This window comes from Musa acuminata, chromosome BXJ2-1 (genome assembly GCF_036884655.1).
Source record: "Musa acuminata AAA Group cultivar baxijiao chromosome BXJ2-1, Cavendish_Baxijiao_AAA, whole genome shotgun sequence".
Taxonomy (NCBI): Eukaryota; Viridiplantae; Streptophyta; class Magnoliopsida; order Zingiberales; family Musaceae; genus Musa; species Musa acuminata.
Window position 1 is genome coordinate 33,769,322 of NC_088338.1, and position 15,679 is coordinate 33,785,000.

The 15,679-nt window shown below is 32.4% G+C and overlaps 2 protein-coding genes across 2 annotated transcripts in view; one reads left to right on the forward strand and one right to left on the reverse strand.

Moving 5' to 3' along the window:
* The first annotated feature begins 4,180 nt into the window (after positions 1-4,180).
* LOC135598174 (uncharacterized) lies at positions 4,181-5,178 on the forward strand. The gene is made up of 2 exons (XM_065091712.1): positions 4,181-4,516; positions 4,577-5,178. Exons 1-2 carry the CDS (start codon positions 4,322-4,324, stop codon positions 5,096-5,098), a joined length of 717 nt encoding a protein of 238 aa, XP_064947784.1. The 5' UTR covers positions 4,181-4,321; the 3' UTR covers positions 5,099-5,178.
* Positions 5,179-11,503: 6,325 nt separating this feature from the next.
* The window catches only part of LOC135598175 (protein IQ-DOMAIN 3-like), a 5,130-nt gene continuing 954 nt past the window's right edge, over positions 11,504-15,679 (reverse strand). Inside the window, exons 2-6 of the mRNA XM_065091713.1 lie at positions 15,241-15,368; positions 14,816-15,145; positions 13,732-13,953; positions 12,574-12,693; positions 11,504-12,374 (exon numbers count right to left, since the gene is read on the reverse strand). Of these exons, the coding sequence (XP_064947785.1) occupies positions 11,676-12,374; positions 12,574-12,693; positions 13,732-13,953; positions 14,816-15,145; positions 15,241-15,315 (1,446 nt within the window). The 5' untranslated portion in view covers positions 15,316-15,368 and the 3' untranslated portion in view covers positions 11,504-11,675. The remainder of the gene's footprint in view (positions 12,375-12,573; positions 12,694-13,731; positions 13,954-14,815; positions 15,146-15,240; positions 15,369-15,679) is intronic.

A 15,679-nucleotide genomic window follows, 5' to 3' on the forward strand; every position in this document is an offset into this window, starting at 1 on the left:
ATGAGATTCTCACATTACTTCAAGGTTATAAGATTAGACCGATAATATAACATATATAAATACTTTTTAGAAAGAGAGTATCATAACTTGATTGCAAGAGATTAATTGGATAAAAAAAAAAACTAGGGACTGTTAATATGATTATTTTTTGGAAAAAAAGTTAAAACAAATATTTATAAGAACAAAATATTACAAAGGTGAAAAAAGTTGATGATATAATTAAAATATTTTTATATTATTAGAATATATTTTGAATGGTATAAGCATTTATTCTCTCGTATCACTTGGATAGTCAAACTAAAAACAAATAAAATTATTAAGAAATGTCTTAAATTAAAGATTTTATTATTGCAAGGGGCTTGAATGATCATCCTAGGAGAAAATTTTAGTGAACCTAAGGAAGTGCACATAAATTTGGATAAGGAAAAAAAGAAACATAGAGGGTGGTATGAGTTTAGCTTTTACTACAAATTATGGTCTCATAATTATTAATACTCACTTATGAAAAATAAATAACCATTTTATTACTTTTAAGATTTGACTTAGTTATAGTGAGATAGTATTTCCTCACTAGAAAAGTAAATACATGGTGGAAGCTTGATGAACCAACTTAGGTTGATTTTTTGGAAAGTATTTTACTGGTTAGAAAATGGGAGAGAAATGTGATATATAGTAAATAATTTTATTAGATCAAGAGAGTGTAATTTTAAAGACAGTAATATAAAATTTCCTAAAAGTAAGATGGAGGAAGAGGAGATAATATTAATAGGATAATGATCATGAGCATGATAATGATGTTATTGATTGAATTTAAGATAAAAGGTATAATTTCAAGAGAGAGCAGATAGTTTGGTTAGAAACAATCACTAATAAAAATCATACTTTAAACATTGATAAGATTGTGAATTGAAAAAAAAAAAAGTGCTAATGTAGAGCATAATATAAAGCTCATAATAAATTTGTGATATAATATGTACCAAGAATAGGCATCAATTATTTTTATACTGCTAAAGCTAGGAAAAGAATTAGAGAAAACATAGGTAACATTAAGTTCATAAAAGATGAAGAAAAATACTTGTCAATGATATGAAGATCAATAAAAGATGAAAAAGGGTATTTTATAAATTATTTAATAAATATTTTGTGTATAATATAGACGAGAGCGATAAGTTTAGAATTTATTTATTTATTCATAAAACTAGAGTAGATAAGGTAAAAAAATTTTTTTAAAGATAAAAACAGGTAAGGATGATGGATTTAATATTATGTCTATTAATGTTTGGAAGAGTTAACATGATCAAGTGGTAATTTGCTAGACTCGATTATTTAATTTAAATTTTAAGAATATATCTAATATTTGAGAAAAGAGATGAATTTATAAGAATTAGAGGATATTAATTACAATGAAACTAAGATAATAAGTTCCATTACAAAACTTTAAGAATGAACGATAGAATGTAGAAAAAAATTCAAAATGAGCATTTGCGAGAAACAATAAGGTTTTGTGCCTTAAAAATCTATCAATGAAACCATTTTCTTATTTAGATAATTAATGAAAATAAATATAAATAAATAAATAAGGATTCACATTTATTTTATTAACATATAACATAATAATGAAACTTTGAAAACTGAAAATTTTATATTAACAGTAAAAAACGAATGTATGAAATATAATTTTGATTATACCGAAGGAAAAATTAATGACACATTTAGATGGATTAATGGATAAGAAATTCTTTAGGTATCTTGGATATTTATTATTCAGTGGGATCAAAAGATCAATCACAATTTAAATTTCTTTGTAGAATAAAAATTGGATGACTAAAGTATCAAAATGAGAAAGTTGAATGCTAGAAAAAAAATAAACCATGTTTTATGGTTTTGAATGCTAGGAAAAAAAAGTATAATTAATATGAGAAAGTTATGGTAGATATATAAAGTTACTCAAAAGATAAAACAAGAATATTTTTATTCATAAATGCTCCAATAAAAGTAATGAGGAGAAGTCATCTAAGATGGTCTAAATATGTTTAAAAAGAGAATGAGAATCACCTATAGATATTGTTATCGAATGAGGTGATTTAGTCATCAATTAATATTGGTAGTCATTTAAGATAAAATGATATTTTAGGGTTTTCAGTGATGTCTTCCACATAAATGACTGATTTCTCTCTTATATATTATTTATTTTCTATTCTCTTTTATGTACATACATACATATATACATATATATGTATATATATGAATATTTACATATATGTATGTGTATATATATATATATATGTATATGTGCATGTACATATATATATATATATATATATATATATATATATATATATATATATATATATATATATATATATATACATATATATATATATATACATATATATATATATATATATGTACGTGTATATATGTACATATATATATACACATATATGTACATATATACACATACATATATATATATATATATGTACATATATACATGTACATATATATATATATATATGTACATGTATATATGTACATATATATATATATATATATATATATATATATATGTATGTGTATATATGTATGTGTATATATGTATATATATATATACACATATATACATATATACAGATATACAGGACAATGATCTATCTAAGTTGTGCTTTCTCTAATTTTCATACTAATACTCTCATTTCTTTCAGTTAGGATAGAACATTTCCTTTTATATTTCTAATAAATTCAATTCGAACAAAAAAATTGAATTATAAAAAACATATTAATTTGTACAATATTATTTATAAACTATTTGGCTAAGGTGCTAGTAAACGTGTCAAGGTCAATGATCATACCATTGTCAATTGGGAACAATATGCTTTCATTTTGGGTAGAATTACTCATTGCAAATGTACTTCAGAGGGTTCGTCCGTATTTTATGAATGATTGATTTAGTGCTCTCACCAATAAGGATTTCTCAACCCAAATATATAGCATTGGATTTATTATCTCATATAAATTCCAGTAATTCAAATTAGTCTAATAGCAAAAACAATATCTGAAATGTTAATAATCTCTTTCTATTTATTTATTTTGATTAACAAATTTTTTTAGGTTATTCTTAATGAATTAGTTAGTCGAAGAAAATTTATGTCTTTCACATCGACGACGACGGTCGCGTAATATCTCATCTTATGTTTATCGATGATATAATTATTATCTTTTATTGAAAGGATAAACAAGTTAGAGTCTTCTCATGAAGCTGAAAACTTGATGTTCTTCGTTTCCTGGATTCATCAATGGCTATGCGAGATCCTCTTGATCATGGAAATATTTTTGTTAATAGATTGATATCATCAAGGTTTCCGAAAACCTATTAACAAAAAAGCTTCCATGGCTCTGCAGAATGTGTCATGGCTGCACAATTTTTCTTGTAGCAGACCAACATATTTTTAATATGAGTGAAGGACATCAATGGAAGATAATTATTATTAATTAATATGAACCTTGATTAAAAGTAATTTAATCTGAATTTTCTGGATTTCCAATGAAACACATAATAATCAATGCTACATCAAAATTCATAACAAAAATATGCAATTTCAAATCTTAATCCTTCAAGATTATTATTTTTATTTTTATTTGTGGTTCACAACTGATGTTGAATTCCTTCCCCTTGTTATGTTTCCAAGCCACTATTTTTCTGTGTTTACAGGTATCTGCTGTTCTACATGCGGTGCCAACAAACAGTCTCACAAGGATTATGGCAAAAGAAGGTGTTTTGTAGCATTCCCTATCTCAGCTGCTATCAATCAATGGAGGTCTAATACTTTCTGAGGACACCAAAAAAGAAGCACTCACAGTGGTGGTCACCGGGAATCCTCTAGTGCTCTTTCGTGCAGGGCCCCTTTACATGAAATTTGTCCCCTACCTTGGATGTGTTCATGACCTGAGGAGCACTCTTGGCCTTGCACCACCATGTCCACCAATGAATGAACGCAGTCCATTCCTTCGATTCTGCTTCTTTGACAAACAAATGGATGTGGATAAGGCAAAAGCAACTTCACGTTAATCCACGCCACCACTTCTATCCAGCGCAGGAAAAGAGAGATTACTCCTGGCCAAGGAATTTTGCATTTAGTATCATATCAAAATGCACAAGGCATGTGTTCGTTCGCTCCAGTCTCCGACCGGGGACCCTTGAAAGCACGATGCATGACCACATCATCGCAGGCCTTTTTATCGGAGCCTCACTCTTGCACTCACCTATCGTTTATCGATCGAGCATCTTCCTCCTGTTTTGTTACTCGTGTGCTGCAGTAGCATGAAAGCTAAGCAGCAGGTGTTGATGGCTGCAAACGCTTCATTAGGCTTCCAAGATGCCATGGACAGAATCTGGTTCCATAGGAACATTCTTTTCTTGGCGCCTACTGGATTAGACCTCCCCGCGATGAAGAAGATGACAACCTCGTCAGAGACGCAAAACTCGGAACCGGTTCCACGATGCAACTCGCACAAGGTAATCACCATGAACTCAGGAATACATACCGACTTAGGTGCTGACATCGATGTTTGGCAGCCTAAATACAAGAACAAGAGACCAACAACATTGGTTCTCGGTTTGCGAGAACCGCCTACGGGAGTACTCCGGTCATGTCCTTCGTTCCCGACGACGAGTTCAGATCTCAAGCGTGAGAGCAGGAGCGACAGAAGAAGAAGCAGAAGAAGAAGAGCGATGAGCAGGTCGCGAAGCTCCAGGAGCGTGACGGAGCTGGAGAACTACGAAGTGAAGGGTTTCATGGACCTGGGTTTTGTGTTCCGGAAGGAGGAGTTGAGCATGGAGATCATGAACATAATCCCAGGGCTGCAGCGGCTGGGAAAGGAAGGGAGAGATGACGAGGCAAGCAGAGAGGAAAAGGAAGAGGACGAAGGCGTGGAGAGGCCATATCTTTCTGAGGCCTGGATGAGACATGATCTCTCAGTCGTCAGCCCATCGCTGCAGCCGAGATCTCCGTATGGAGCTGACATGAAGAGGCAACTCCGTTTCTGGGCCAGAGAGGTGGCTTCTGTCATCCACCACAAATATGTCGAGAACTTGTAAGTCTTACGAATACACATAATTATACGATCTCAAAGTAATTAATCTCACTTCTATGAATCAAATGGGTATTATATTTTCTATTGGATAGGATTAGAAGAAAGTGTGTTGTCATAACCCTTCATCTCTATCGACAGTTCTCAGGAGAACCCCTATTTTGTGTGTGTACATGTATGCGTGTAATGTATGATATGATAGTTGACGATGTAAAATCTGTGTGAATGAACTCTCTTAAATAAATCACAAGTTTGTAAATAATTTTTTATTAATCCCTCGTATTAGTAAATATATTACTTTGTATTTTTCTTCTTTTTTTTTATTCTGTAATCCCAGTAATCCATCACGTGAGAGATTGATGGAGAGTATATATATGATTCATATAATATTTACAATATATATATATATATATATTGCTAATATTCATATAGAAAACTCAAGTTCACTATAGTTTATATCAGTTGGTTCGAACTAAAAAGATATGTAAAAATACGTATCTTAATTTTTCTATAAACATTATGAGTTTCTAAATGATGTCACCGTCATTTAAAATATAAATAGCAAAGACTAACTATAATGATTCATAGGAAAGTTCTTTTGATTTTGTAAATATTCTAATAGACTATGATTCTCTAATTATCTAATCAATATAAGTTTATTATGGCACCATAAAGTGTATATTCCTGTTTTTTAGCTTAAAGGTAAGGTTAATTATTGTTGAAAAAAATATTATAGCGAAATAACTTTTTTTCCTCTTTGTTTGTCAAAATGAATTTATCCTCAAAATACTAACTTATTACTAAAAGTAAATATTAACCAGAGTAGTATAAACAATAGAAAAATGAATCAATAACAACAAAGTGAGAAATCGAATTTTTACGTGAAAAATCTAATGTGAAAAAAATTATGAGACTGTAACCCACTTCAAACTTCCACTATCACTAATAATGATAACCAATTTATAATAAACTTCCAGAATAACTAGAGGATCATAATAACATCAACAACATATATCTTGACTCAATAATAACATTTCATGAAAGGAAAATTTAAAGTATCACTAAGTGGGTATAGTATAAAAGTATTTTAAAGAGGATAAACTATAGATTGGTACTGTTAAAATTGTAGAGCTTATTGTAAAGATTTTTTACAAAAAATTTAGGTCAAAACTGATGAAGTTTAGCCGCTTGATCATCTAACAAAAATCTTAAAACATTAACTTTCTCTCTCCTCTTCTCTCTCTGTTATTTTTCCTATACTACCACAATTTTCACCATTCATACACCTCTTCCACCCGTCTAAGCCCACCTATGGGCTGGACCTAATAATTCTCCCCCTCTAACTTATATGGTGGGTTATACTAAACTTGCTCTTCACTTACATGCTTCAAGCTTCTTTTTAGGTAAAGACTTTGTCAACATGTTTAATTCATTCTCATTAGTATGCATCTTTTCCGAGTGCAATTCTTTCATCTTAATCACATTACGAATCCAGTGATATCTTACATTAATATGCTTGGATCTAAAATGATATGTTGAATTCTCGAAGAGATAAATGACACTTATTGTCATAGTAAATAGTATATCCTTCTCGTTTCAAGCCTAATTTCTGTAAAAACTTTTTCATTCATAAAGCTTTCTTACAGACTTTAGTAATTACTATGTATTCTACTTCTATGGTTGATAAAGCAACATAATTATGTAAATTAGACTACTAAGAATTAGTATCATATGCTATGTCTGCATTTGTGTACCTCTCTAGCACAGGTTCACCACTGCCAAAACATAAACACTACTTGAAAGTATCTCTTAGATATTTTAATATCCATTTCACTACTGCCCAATATTCTTTACCAATATTAGAGAGAAATCGACTAACAATTATAACTACATAAGTTATATCTAGCATAGTACAAACTATAACATATATCAAACTACCTACTATAAATGAGTAAAACATTTCTTCTTCTTTTTTTTTACTTATAGGGTATTTTTTTGAACTAAGCTTGAAATGATCTACAATTGGAGAACAAATTGCTTTGGCTTTACTCATGTTAAATATTTCAAGAACCTTTTCAATATATGTCTTTTAAGATATTCAAATCTTTTCATTCTTCCTATCATGAAGAATCTTTATGCCAAGTATTTGTTTTGACAATTCTAAGTCTTTTATAGTAAAAAACTTAGCTCTTTTTTAAACTTCTTAATTTTACTAGCAACATGGCCAACAATCAACATATCGTCAATATATAGTAGGAGAATAATAAAATCATCATTTGAAAACTTCCTTGTAAATACACAATGATCAGATCTTTTGTACCCTGACTCATGATAAAGGAATCAAACTTTTTATACTACTATCTCGGTGCTTGTTTGAATCCATATAAGCTTTTCCTGAGTTTGTACACTAGATTTTCTTTTCTTTTGACTTTAAAACTTCTGGTTGCTCTATGTAAATTTTTTCTTCTAAATCACCATGAAAAGATATAGTTTTTACATCAAGTTGCTCAACTTCTAAATTCAAATTGGTAGCCAAACCCAGAATAACTTGGATAAAGAACATTTTCACTATAAAAGAAAATATTTCTTCAAAGTCAATACATTTCTTTTAACTAAATCCTTTCACAACTAGTCACGCTTTGTATATTTGTTATGGCTATTATTTTCGGTCTTCATTTTTGTAAACCCATTTATTCTTGAGAATTTTTTCCTTTTAGGCAACTTTACAAGTCATATATGTGGTTCTTAAGTAAGGATCTCATCTATTCTTGCATGATTTTAACCCACTCATTCTTCATTCTTGTGCTCATGTAGAATAATTTTTTGGTAAGTTTCTGGCTCTCCCTTATTAATAAACATAACATACTCATGTGGAGGATATTTTATAGATGGTTATCACTCTTTTGTGGATCTTCTCAATGGAATCTCAACTGATGGTGGAGGTGTTTGCTTAAATTATTCAATTGGTTCAGTATCATCAATTGTAGAAGCATTATCACTAATATTCTCATCATAATCTTCTTTTTCATCTCCTCCATGATCATCATGATTTACAAGTGGAGAGACTGGACCCAAACTTCAAGAAATATAAATAAAGATTTTTAGCTTCTCAATATTGTCACAATCATCAAATAATTAGTCTTCAAGAAACACAACATCTATGCTTTTAATAATCTTCTTATTCACTAGATCACATAATCTATACCTAAACTCTTCACGATCATATCCTAAGAAAATATATACTTTTGCCTAATTATCAAGCTGAGACCTCTCATCTTTGGGAATATGAACAAATATTTTGCACCCAAAGACTCTTAAGCGATCATAAGATATATTTTTTTTCTTTTCATACTCTTTTTGAAACATCACATTTCAAATGAATTGATAGAGAAAGATTTATCAGATTAACTATAGTTCTCACAACCACCCCCAAAAATGACTTGGGTAATTTGACATGGGAAAGCATATACCTAATCTTGTCTTCAATGGTTTTGTTCATTATTTCTGTCACATCGTTTTACTGAGAAGTTTTATGAACTATTTTCTCAAGTCTGATACCATTAAACCTATAATAATTCTCAAAAAGACCCTTGTACTTGCTACCATTAGCTACTTGATCACACTTTAGATTTCTACTAGTTTATCTTTTAACACTAATATAAAACTTCTTGAAAACATCGAGTATCTGATCTTTATATTTCAAAGCAAAAGCCCAATTTTTTCTAGAATGGTCATCAGTGAAAGTAACTAAATAAAGATATATGAAAGGCAAGTCTATGTATTTTTCTAGCTAAGTAATGATCACAAAATTTAAGAGATGTACCTTGCAACTCTGGTAAGAACAGATTTTTAGCAAGAGTTTGAAGTCCCTTCTCGCTAATATGATCAAGCCTCTTATACCAAAGATTTATGCTTTCACCCTTTTAAATTGTATTAATCTCTTCTTTGTGTAGCTTAGCTTCCATGATATAATGAGAGTTTAGCTTCTTTCCTCTCGTCACAATTAAAGAACCTTTAGTGAGCTTACATTTGCTTTCACCAAAATAGTGTGTAAATCCCTCATCATCAAATTTGCCTGTATATATCAAGTTTAGACGAATATCTAGAACATGTCTAACATCTTTGAGTATTAATTTGCTCCCAGTACCGGTCTCCAAGCAAATATTTCTAATACATATAATCTTAGATGTACCACTGTTTCCCATTTTGACATTGCCAAATCACTAGTAGTGTAAAATCTAAAAAAATCACCATAAGAAATAATATGAAATGAAGCACTAGAGTCAATTACCCAGTTACTATCCTGGGCTACAAAACTAACACATCCGTAATCACAAACAATAACGATGTCACTTTTAGCAACAATCGTATTTGTTTTTTCTCATTTTTCTTCCTTCCATTCTGTTCTCGCTTCCAAAACCTACACTCTTTCTTCATGTGACCTAGCTTATTATAGTAGAAACACTTGATATCTCTTCTAGATTTGAATCTTCCTTTATAACCATGTGGATTTCTATTATAACTTCTTCCACGTCTATCTTGTTTTTCAATAACAAATACACCAGAAAAAGATTCTCCCTATTCTTTCCTTCTAACATCTTCATTTAGCAAATTATCTTTAACTATGTCTACAGTTAGAGTCTCCTCTATCGTGGAGTTATAAATTATCATCACATATATTTCTCAACTTTCCAATAAAGATCTGAGAAATAATAATTCTTGTATCGCATCATTTCTATTTATTTTTATAGCAACCAACTTATTTGCAAGACTTTGAAATAGGCTTATGTGCTTAATAATATTACCAACATCTTTATACTTCAAATTGATAAGTCTTCTGAGGAGAGAAATTATATTTCTCATTGTCTTTTTCGTAAAGAGATTTTCTAACTTTTGCCGAGCAACATCTAGTTTTATCAAAACTATGCTCATGTAAATTTATATACATCCATTTTCTAATATAGACAATAGTTTTTCTATGTTGAATCTCTCATTCTTATATTCCATAGTAGAATGTTTATCTTTAACTTTGATGAGCTTATATAAATCTTTGTAATAAAATAAATCTTTCATCAAACACCTCCAAGTGGAATAATTTGATAAGTTCAATTTAATCACGATTCTTCCATTTCAATCACACAAGAAAAACTAGCATCAAATAACCGCTCTGATACTATTTAATTGGGAAAAACTATTATAGTGAAATATTTTTTTTCTTTTTTAATATCAAAATGAGTTCCTCGTCAAAATACTAAGTTAGTACGAAAAGTAAATATTAACCAACATAAACATTAGAATAATTAATTAATCATAAAATGAGACATCAAATTTTTACATGAAAAACTCAATGTGAAAAAAATCATGAGACCATAATCCACTTCAAACTTCGACTATCACCAATAATGATAATAGGTTTATAATAATTTTTTTCTAGAATAATTAGAGGATCATAATAATATCAAGAATACATACTTTTGGTTCAATAATAACATATCATCATCATCAATAGATTTTATGAAAGAAAATTTTTAAATTTCACCAAGTGAATATAGCAAAAAAGTATTTCAGAGAGAATAAATTGTAGATCGGTACCATTAAAATTATATAACTTATTATAAAGATTTTTTATATAAATTTAATCGCTCGATCATCTAGTAAAAGCCTCGGAACCTTATCTTTCTCTCTCCTCTCCCACTCGCGCACGTCTCCACTTCCCTATTTCTTGTTTTTTCGTTTTTTTAATAAATCAGATGTGAGGTTAAGCCCACCCACCAATTATGATATTTTAGACTTCTTTTGTAAGTAGTTTTTGTACTCATAGACTATTTGGGATAGTGTCGTTGTTTGTCATGTTGAGGACAAGTTGCCTTCTCAGAATTTTGACAATAAAACCTGATACATAGTTAATTGAAATAAATATGCAATTAACTATAACCGAACGGGTTATTGTTTTCATTCGGACTTCTTAATTCGTTGAGGAAATTCTTGCAATGGTAACTATTTTATTTACGTTATTTTGGATGATCTAATTTTTGTTTATGGAACCCAAATGCAATGGAGCTTATGATGACCAAACTTTGCCCAAAGAGGTGCTGAATTAGTGTGGATACTTTGGTCATTGTAAAAAAATCAGAATAATAATATGCATGTGTGGTATGATGATCTTGTTAATCCAAAAGCTCGTCTAGAAGATCTTTCAAAATCTAACTAAAGCATGAATACTCGAGGAAGACAAATAAGATCCTTGCATGATCTCAAATGTTTTCCTATTATATGCATCCTGAAACGCTATGTTTGTACCAAACATGGTCAGATCTCAAGATATGACAACATAAAATCATCAAGTGGAAGGCAACAGATGACAGCAGAACATCAACAGTTGTCTCAATGTCTGTTCTTAGTTCCATATGTTCAGAAACAATACACAAGAAAGCTCAAGAAATCATAGAAATAGTTGTGCAATCCACCTCAAACTGCTCTCACTCGAGACCAATTTCATACCAATATCGATAGTACAATAAACAAGTTCGGTGTTTGCACCATACTCACCACCAGGCACTTCTGTCAGTTGCAGCTAGAGCAGGCTACCTGCTCCCACCATTGCTCGTTTGCTCGACGCAAATAGCTACATCTTTCAGTGAGGCAACATCCAGTTTCGGAGGATCTGAATTGCGCCTAATTCTTGCTGGAGACAATATGCTGCACTTATCTGCCACTGGATACGAAAGATGCTTCTTTACCGCATTAACAGATCCCCTCTCGGGAGTTTCCACATTGTTATTTGGTGGCCTCTGGAACCGAGATTTGGCCCTTGCTGATTCTGTCGATGCCATGTAGCTTGGGATGCTGGGAGAGCTTGCTAGGCTTGCATCATCCCCGAATGATGACCCTGCAATGCTTTGCCTCCTTCGACGCCCTGATTGCAAGCTGACCATGCTTCTCGAGTCGTCAGTGGCAGCTCTTGAGCTCACTGATTTCTCTTTTCCTGCAGATGAGTGTTTGGAAGGGGGTGTTAAGGGTGAATGGTGGCTGGAGGAATGGCTTGACTTCTGATGATCCACTGGAGTCCTTTGCAAATTGGTATCCTGATGTGCATATAATTTGATTGTTTGCTCCCCAACTCTTGGGCTTGCTTTCTTTGCGTGGTCATTGACATCTTTGTTTATTGCATTGTAGTTCTCCCATGGCCTAGATGCCATCCAGCGCTCCAACCAGCTCCAACCCCATTGTGGATTGTTTGGGTTTGTGAATGTCGGGGTTACTTCTCTTGAAGAGTTCTTCCACTGCTTCAGAGCAACTCTTCTGGGGTTAAATCTTTATATCAACTACTTTATGCAATTAGGAACTATGAAAAACCAAAGTTATATATATCGAAAAAGTAGATTTTTAGTTTGAAAATGGAACTGATACCACCAAGACATAGAACTCAAGGATCGAGAACAACAAGGACATTTAAGAAAATGTGGAGTCAATGCCCAGTACCTGATGAGAAAATGCATATGCTAGTGCCCTTTCTCTTCTTATAGCAGCCTCTTGCTTGTTAACTAGATTTGCTTCGATTTGTTCTTTTGACCAGAGACTGTCATCCCATTCATCTCCTACCTAGTACCATCAAAAACAAAAAAGAGCTCAAATAAGTCAATGTGAAAAGAATTTAAATGTTAAAAGACATAGGCACCACATTATTGATGCAAAAAATATATTTCCTTTTCTTGAAGAAACAGTTTCAAATATAGCTACAGCTTGATTAAACAGCTCAATAGGAATACTTAATATTTGAGATCATTTAAAGAGGCAGTCCTTCACTTTGAAGTGGAAATTACAAGTTACATGAACTGAATGTGCACTATGTTGCCATCAGATCCTGACTGTAAATTATGTTGCAGTCAGATTATATACTGGACTCTTTTTTCTGCTTATTAATCTAAATAATCATTTAATTCTTAACCTATGCTGCACATTTATTTCTTACTTTGCACATTTATCATACTGCACCTTTAGAGAAAGACCAAAGAAATTTATACTACAAAACAATCAAAAGAATATTTTTGCCTCTTGGTTTAATCAGCGATATCGCCTTCAATTGGCGAAAAAAAGGCAACTCAACATATAAGGTTCTACTTCTACACACATGGGTTCTGAGGAGCGTATGCAACCCTACCCGAGTAGGTTATACTCTCTATAATAATACACTACTGTGATATTGCCCAATTGGCAAAGGATAAACCTTGCCATGGTATGGCAGGAAGATGTTCATGCAACCAATCCCAAGTAGTTTGGAACAAACTACTCATTGTTGTAAAATAAATTAATGAATGACGAAGGTATGTTACATCCATCTAGACTCCACTGAAATGTCCCTTTGACTACTTACAATAATCTACACCCAGCTGAACATACTTTACCATAATCAACAGTAATCTTTGTGCAGATAGTGTTTGCATCCATCCAGATTCCATTTAAATGTCCTTTTGACTACTTGCAAACTACAATATAGATCTAGACAAACATACGCCACCATAACTATCGGTGATCTTCATGCATATCAGTTATCTTGGTGATGGGTAGGCAGATAGCTATAAAAAACCGAAGCATGAATAGATTTTGTATAATTAGTGGAAAATGAATTTAGGCATTTACTTTTTGTTTCTCAAGTTCCATTTCATGTTTCAGCTGTAGCTGCCTTTGCAGAGCTTGGTTTTCTTCTCTCATTCTGATCCTCCTTGAGCGTATCTGTGACTGAACTCTGGCCAGTGTTTGCATGCAGTGTAATGTGTTTGACGTCTGATGCTTGGCAGCATTACCGTCAACTAATGTCTTCAACCTGACAAGTCTCCTCAAACCTTGCAGTGCTATCCTTGCCTTGATGAAAGGTTTAGGCATAAAAGTAACAATTCAAATTGAAGAATAAACTGAGAAAAAAAAAATAAAAAGTAGCTTAACATAGCAGGGACGACTGAAGAAGCAAAGCTTAGAAGATTACATTTGACACAAGATGGTCACCATTACAAGTCTGATTCTAGACCGTATGTTGAACCATAAATAACACTAAAATCTTTGAAAAGCCAGCTCATTGTTAAACACATTCATGAACGCATAAAGAAAATCGCAGATCAGGCCATGCATACATAGTTGATGGTTGGAAGACATTGTTGGCTCTACATCCTACCAAAAACACATGATTTAAGGAACCAATTATTAAAGAGCTTGTAAGAAAACATAAAAAGATGGGGGCAGTTTAGTGTTGTTTTCATACACATGTTAGATGAATCTAATTTCATACACAGTAAATTAGATTCATCTGTTTCCCAAAAGTGCCTAATATCAATATATCAAAATTATTGTAAAGCTCTACAAAGTTCCTTTTACAGAAGACCATTAAATTCACACATCATCTTAGCAAAACCTTATAGTATCTATAGCCATCGATTAAATAACAAAAATAGATCGAAAGAGATAAGTTAATCTATCAAGAAAATTACAGCATGTAGGACCATGCAAGGCCTTCTTTCTTTGTTATCCAATAAGAAGAGATGGAAGTTAAGTAACCCTAAATTGCATTCTTTATTAGACTGCCTTATGTTTCCGAATGAAAATCTATGTAGCCAACTTTTGCTTCATAAAAGACTTCCATATCTAGTGAACTGTGAAATCTACAAACGAATCAAGCATGGAAGAACCAAACTTATACAATAAGATCGAATCAAGCATAACGATGTTATACCAGGTACCCACGAAAAGCAGTCTGGATCTTGATTGCTGCAGCCTCTTCTCTCGACTTGCCCATAAGTCTTGTGATGGTGAGTCCAACAACCGCTGCCGCAGCCTGAGCAGCAACATCTGCAGTTTCTGCTGCAGCAGCACTGGTGAGAGCCACATTGTAGGCATTCTTGCTGTGTTCATCCTCCACTTTCACCAATTTAATGCCCTGTGAAAGATAGCAATCCGGCGGTTTGGTGGCATCAGTAATTGATTTCTCTGCCACTTCAGAAGGGACCGGAAGATAATGTTTGGGTCTCCTCAATTTCCATTTCCTCTTAGATTTGTGGTTCTTCTGGTTAAATGAAGAAGAAAGTAAACAACTTGATGATAAAAGAATTTGACAGGGACATCTCAGAAGCCAGAGGAAGCCTGAATAAGAATTCTAACCTGGCTTTTCTTCTCATTGCTCTCAGGGTTGAATGCTCTGCTGACAGCAATAAACCACTTCCCTCTCCTTCCCATGTCGTTCTTCTTCCTCCTCCACTTGTACTACTGGATGACCCCCGTGCGCAATCCTTGATATAATAATAAATAAGAAAGCTAGTTAAGACCAAATCTCAACTCTTTTGCATTTATTTGATCCATCGGAAACAAAGAACACCAAGTGAAACATATATGTACTTCTCCCAGAAATCAAAACATTGTACATCAGAAATATTTGATTTTTCTTTCCTCCTCACAAAGTGGGGAAACTTTAGAAAGGCCAAACCAATAAACAGCATGAAAATTACTGAGCTTTCACTCAAAAACCGAAGCTACAACAATGAACTCCCGAGCTAAAAAGATCCTCGTTTTTCAGTCTCTGGGAGGTTCTATCAGAGGTACG

Excerpts from the sequence above, each read along its gene's own strand:
- LOC135598174 (XM_065091712.1), top strand. The coding sequence starts at position 4,322 with ATGAAAGCTAAGCAGCAGGTGTTGATGGCTGCAAACGCTTCATTAGGC. Across the intron at positions 4,517-4,576 it reads CACGATGCAACTCGCACAAG|CCTAAATACAAGAACAAGAG; the intron begins GTAATCACCATG and ends GATGTTTGGCAG.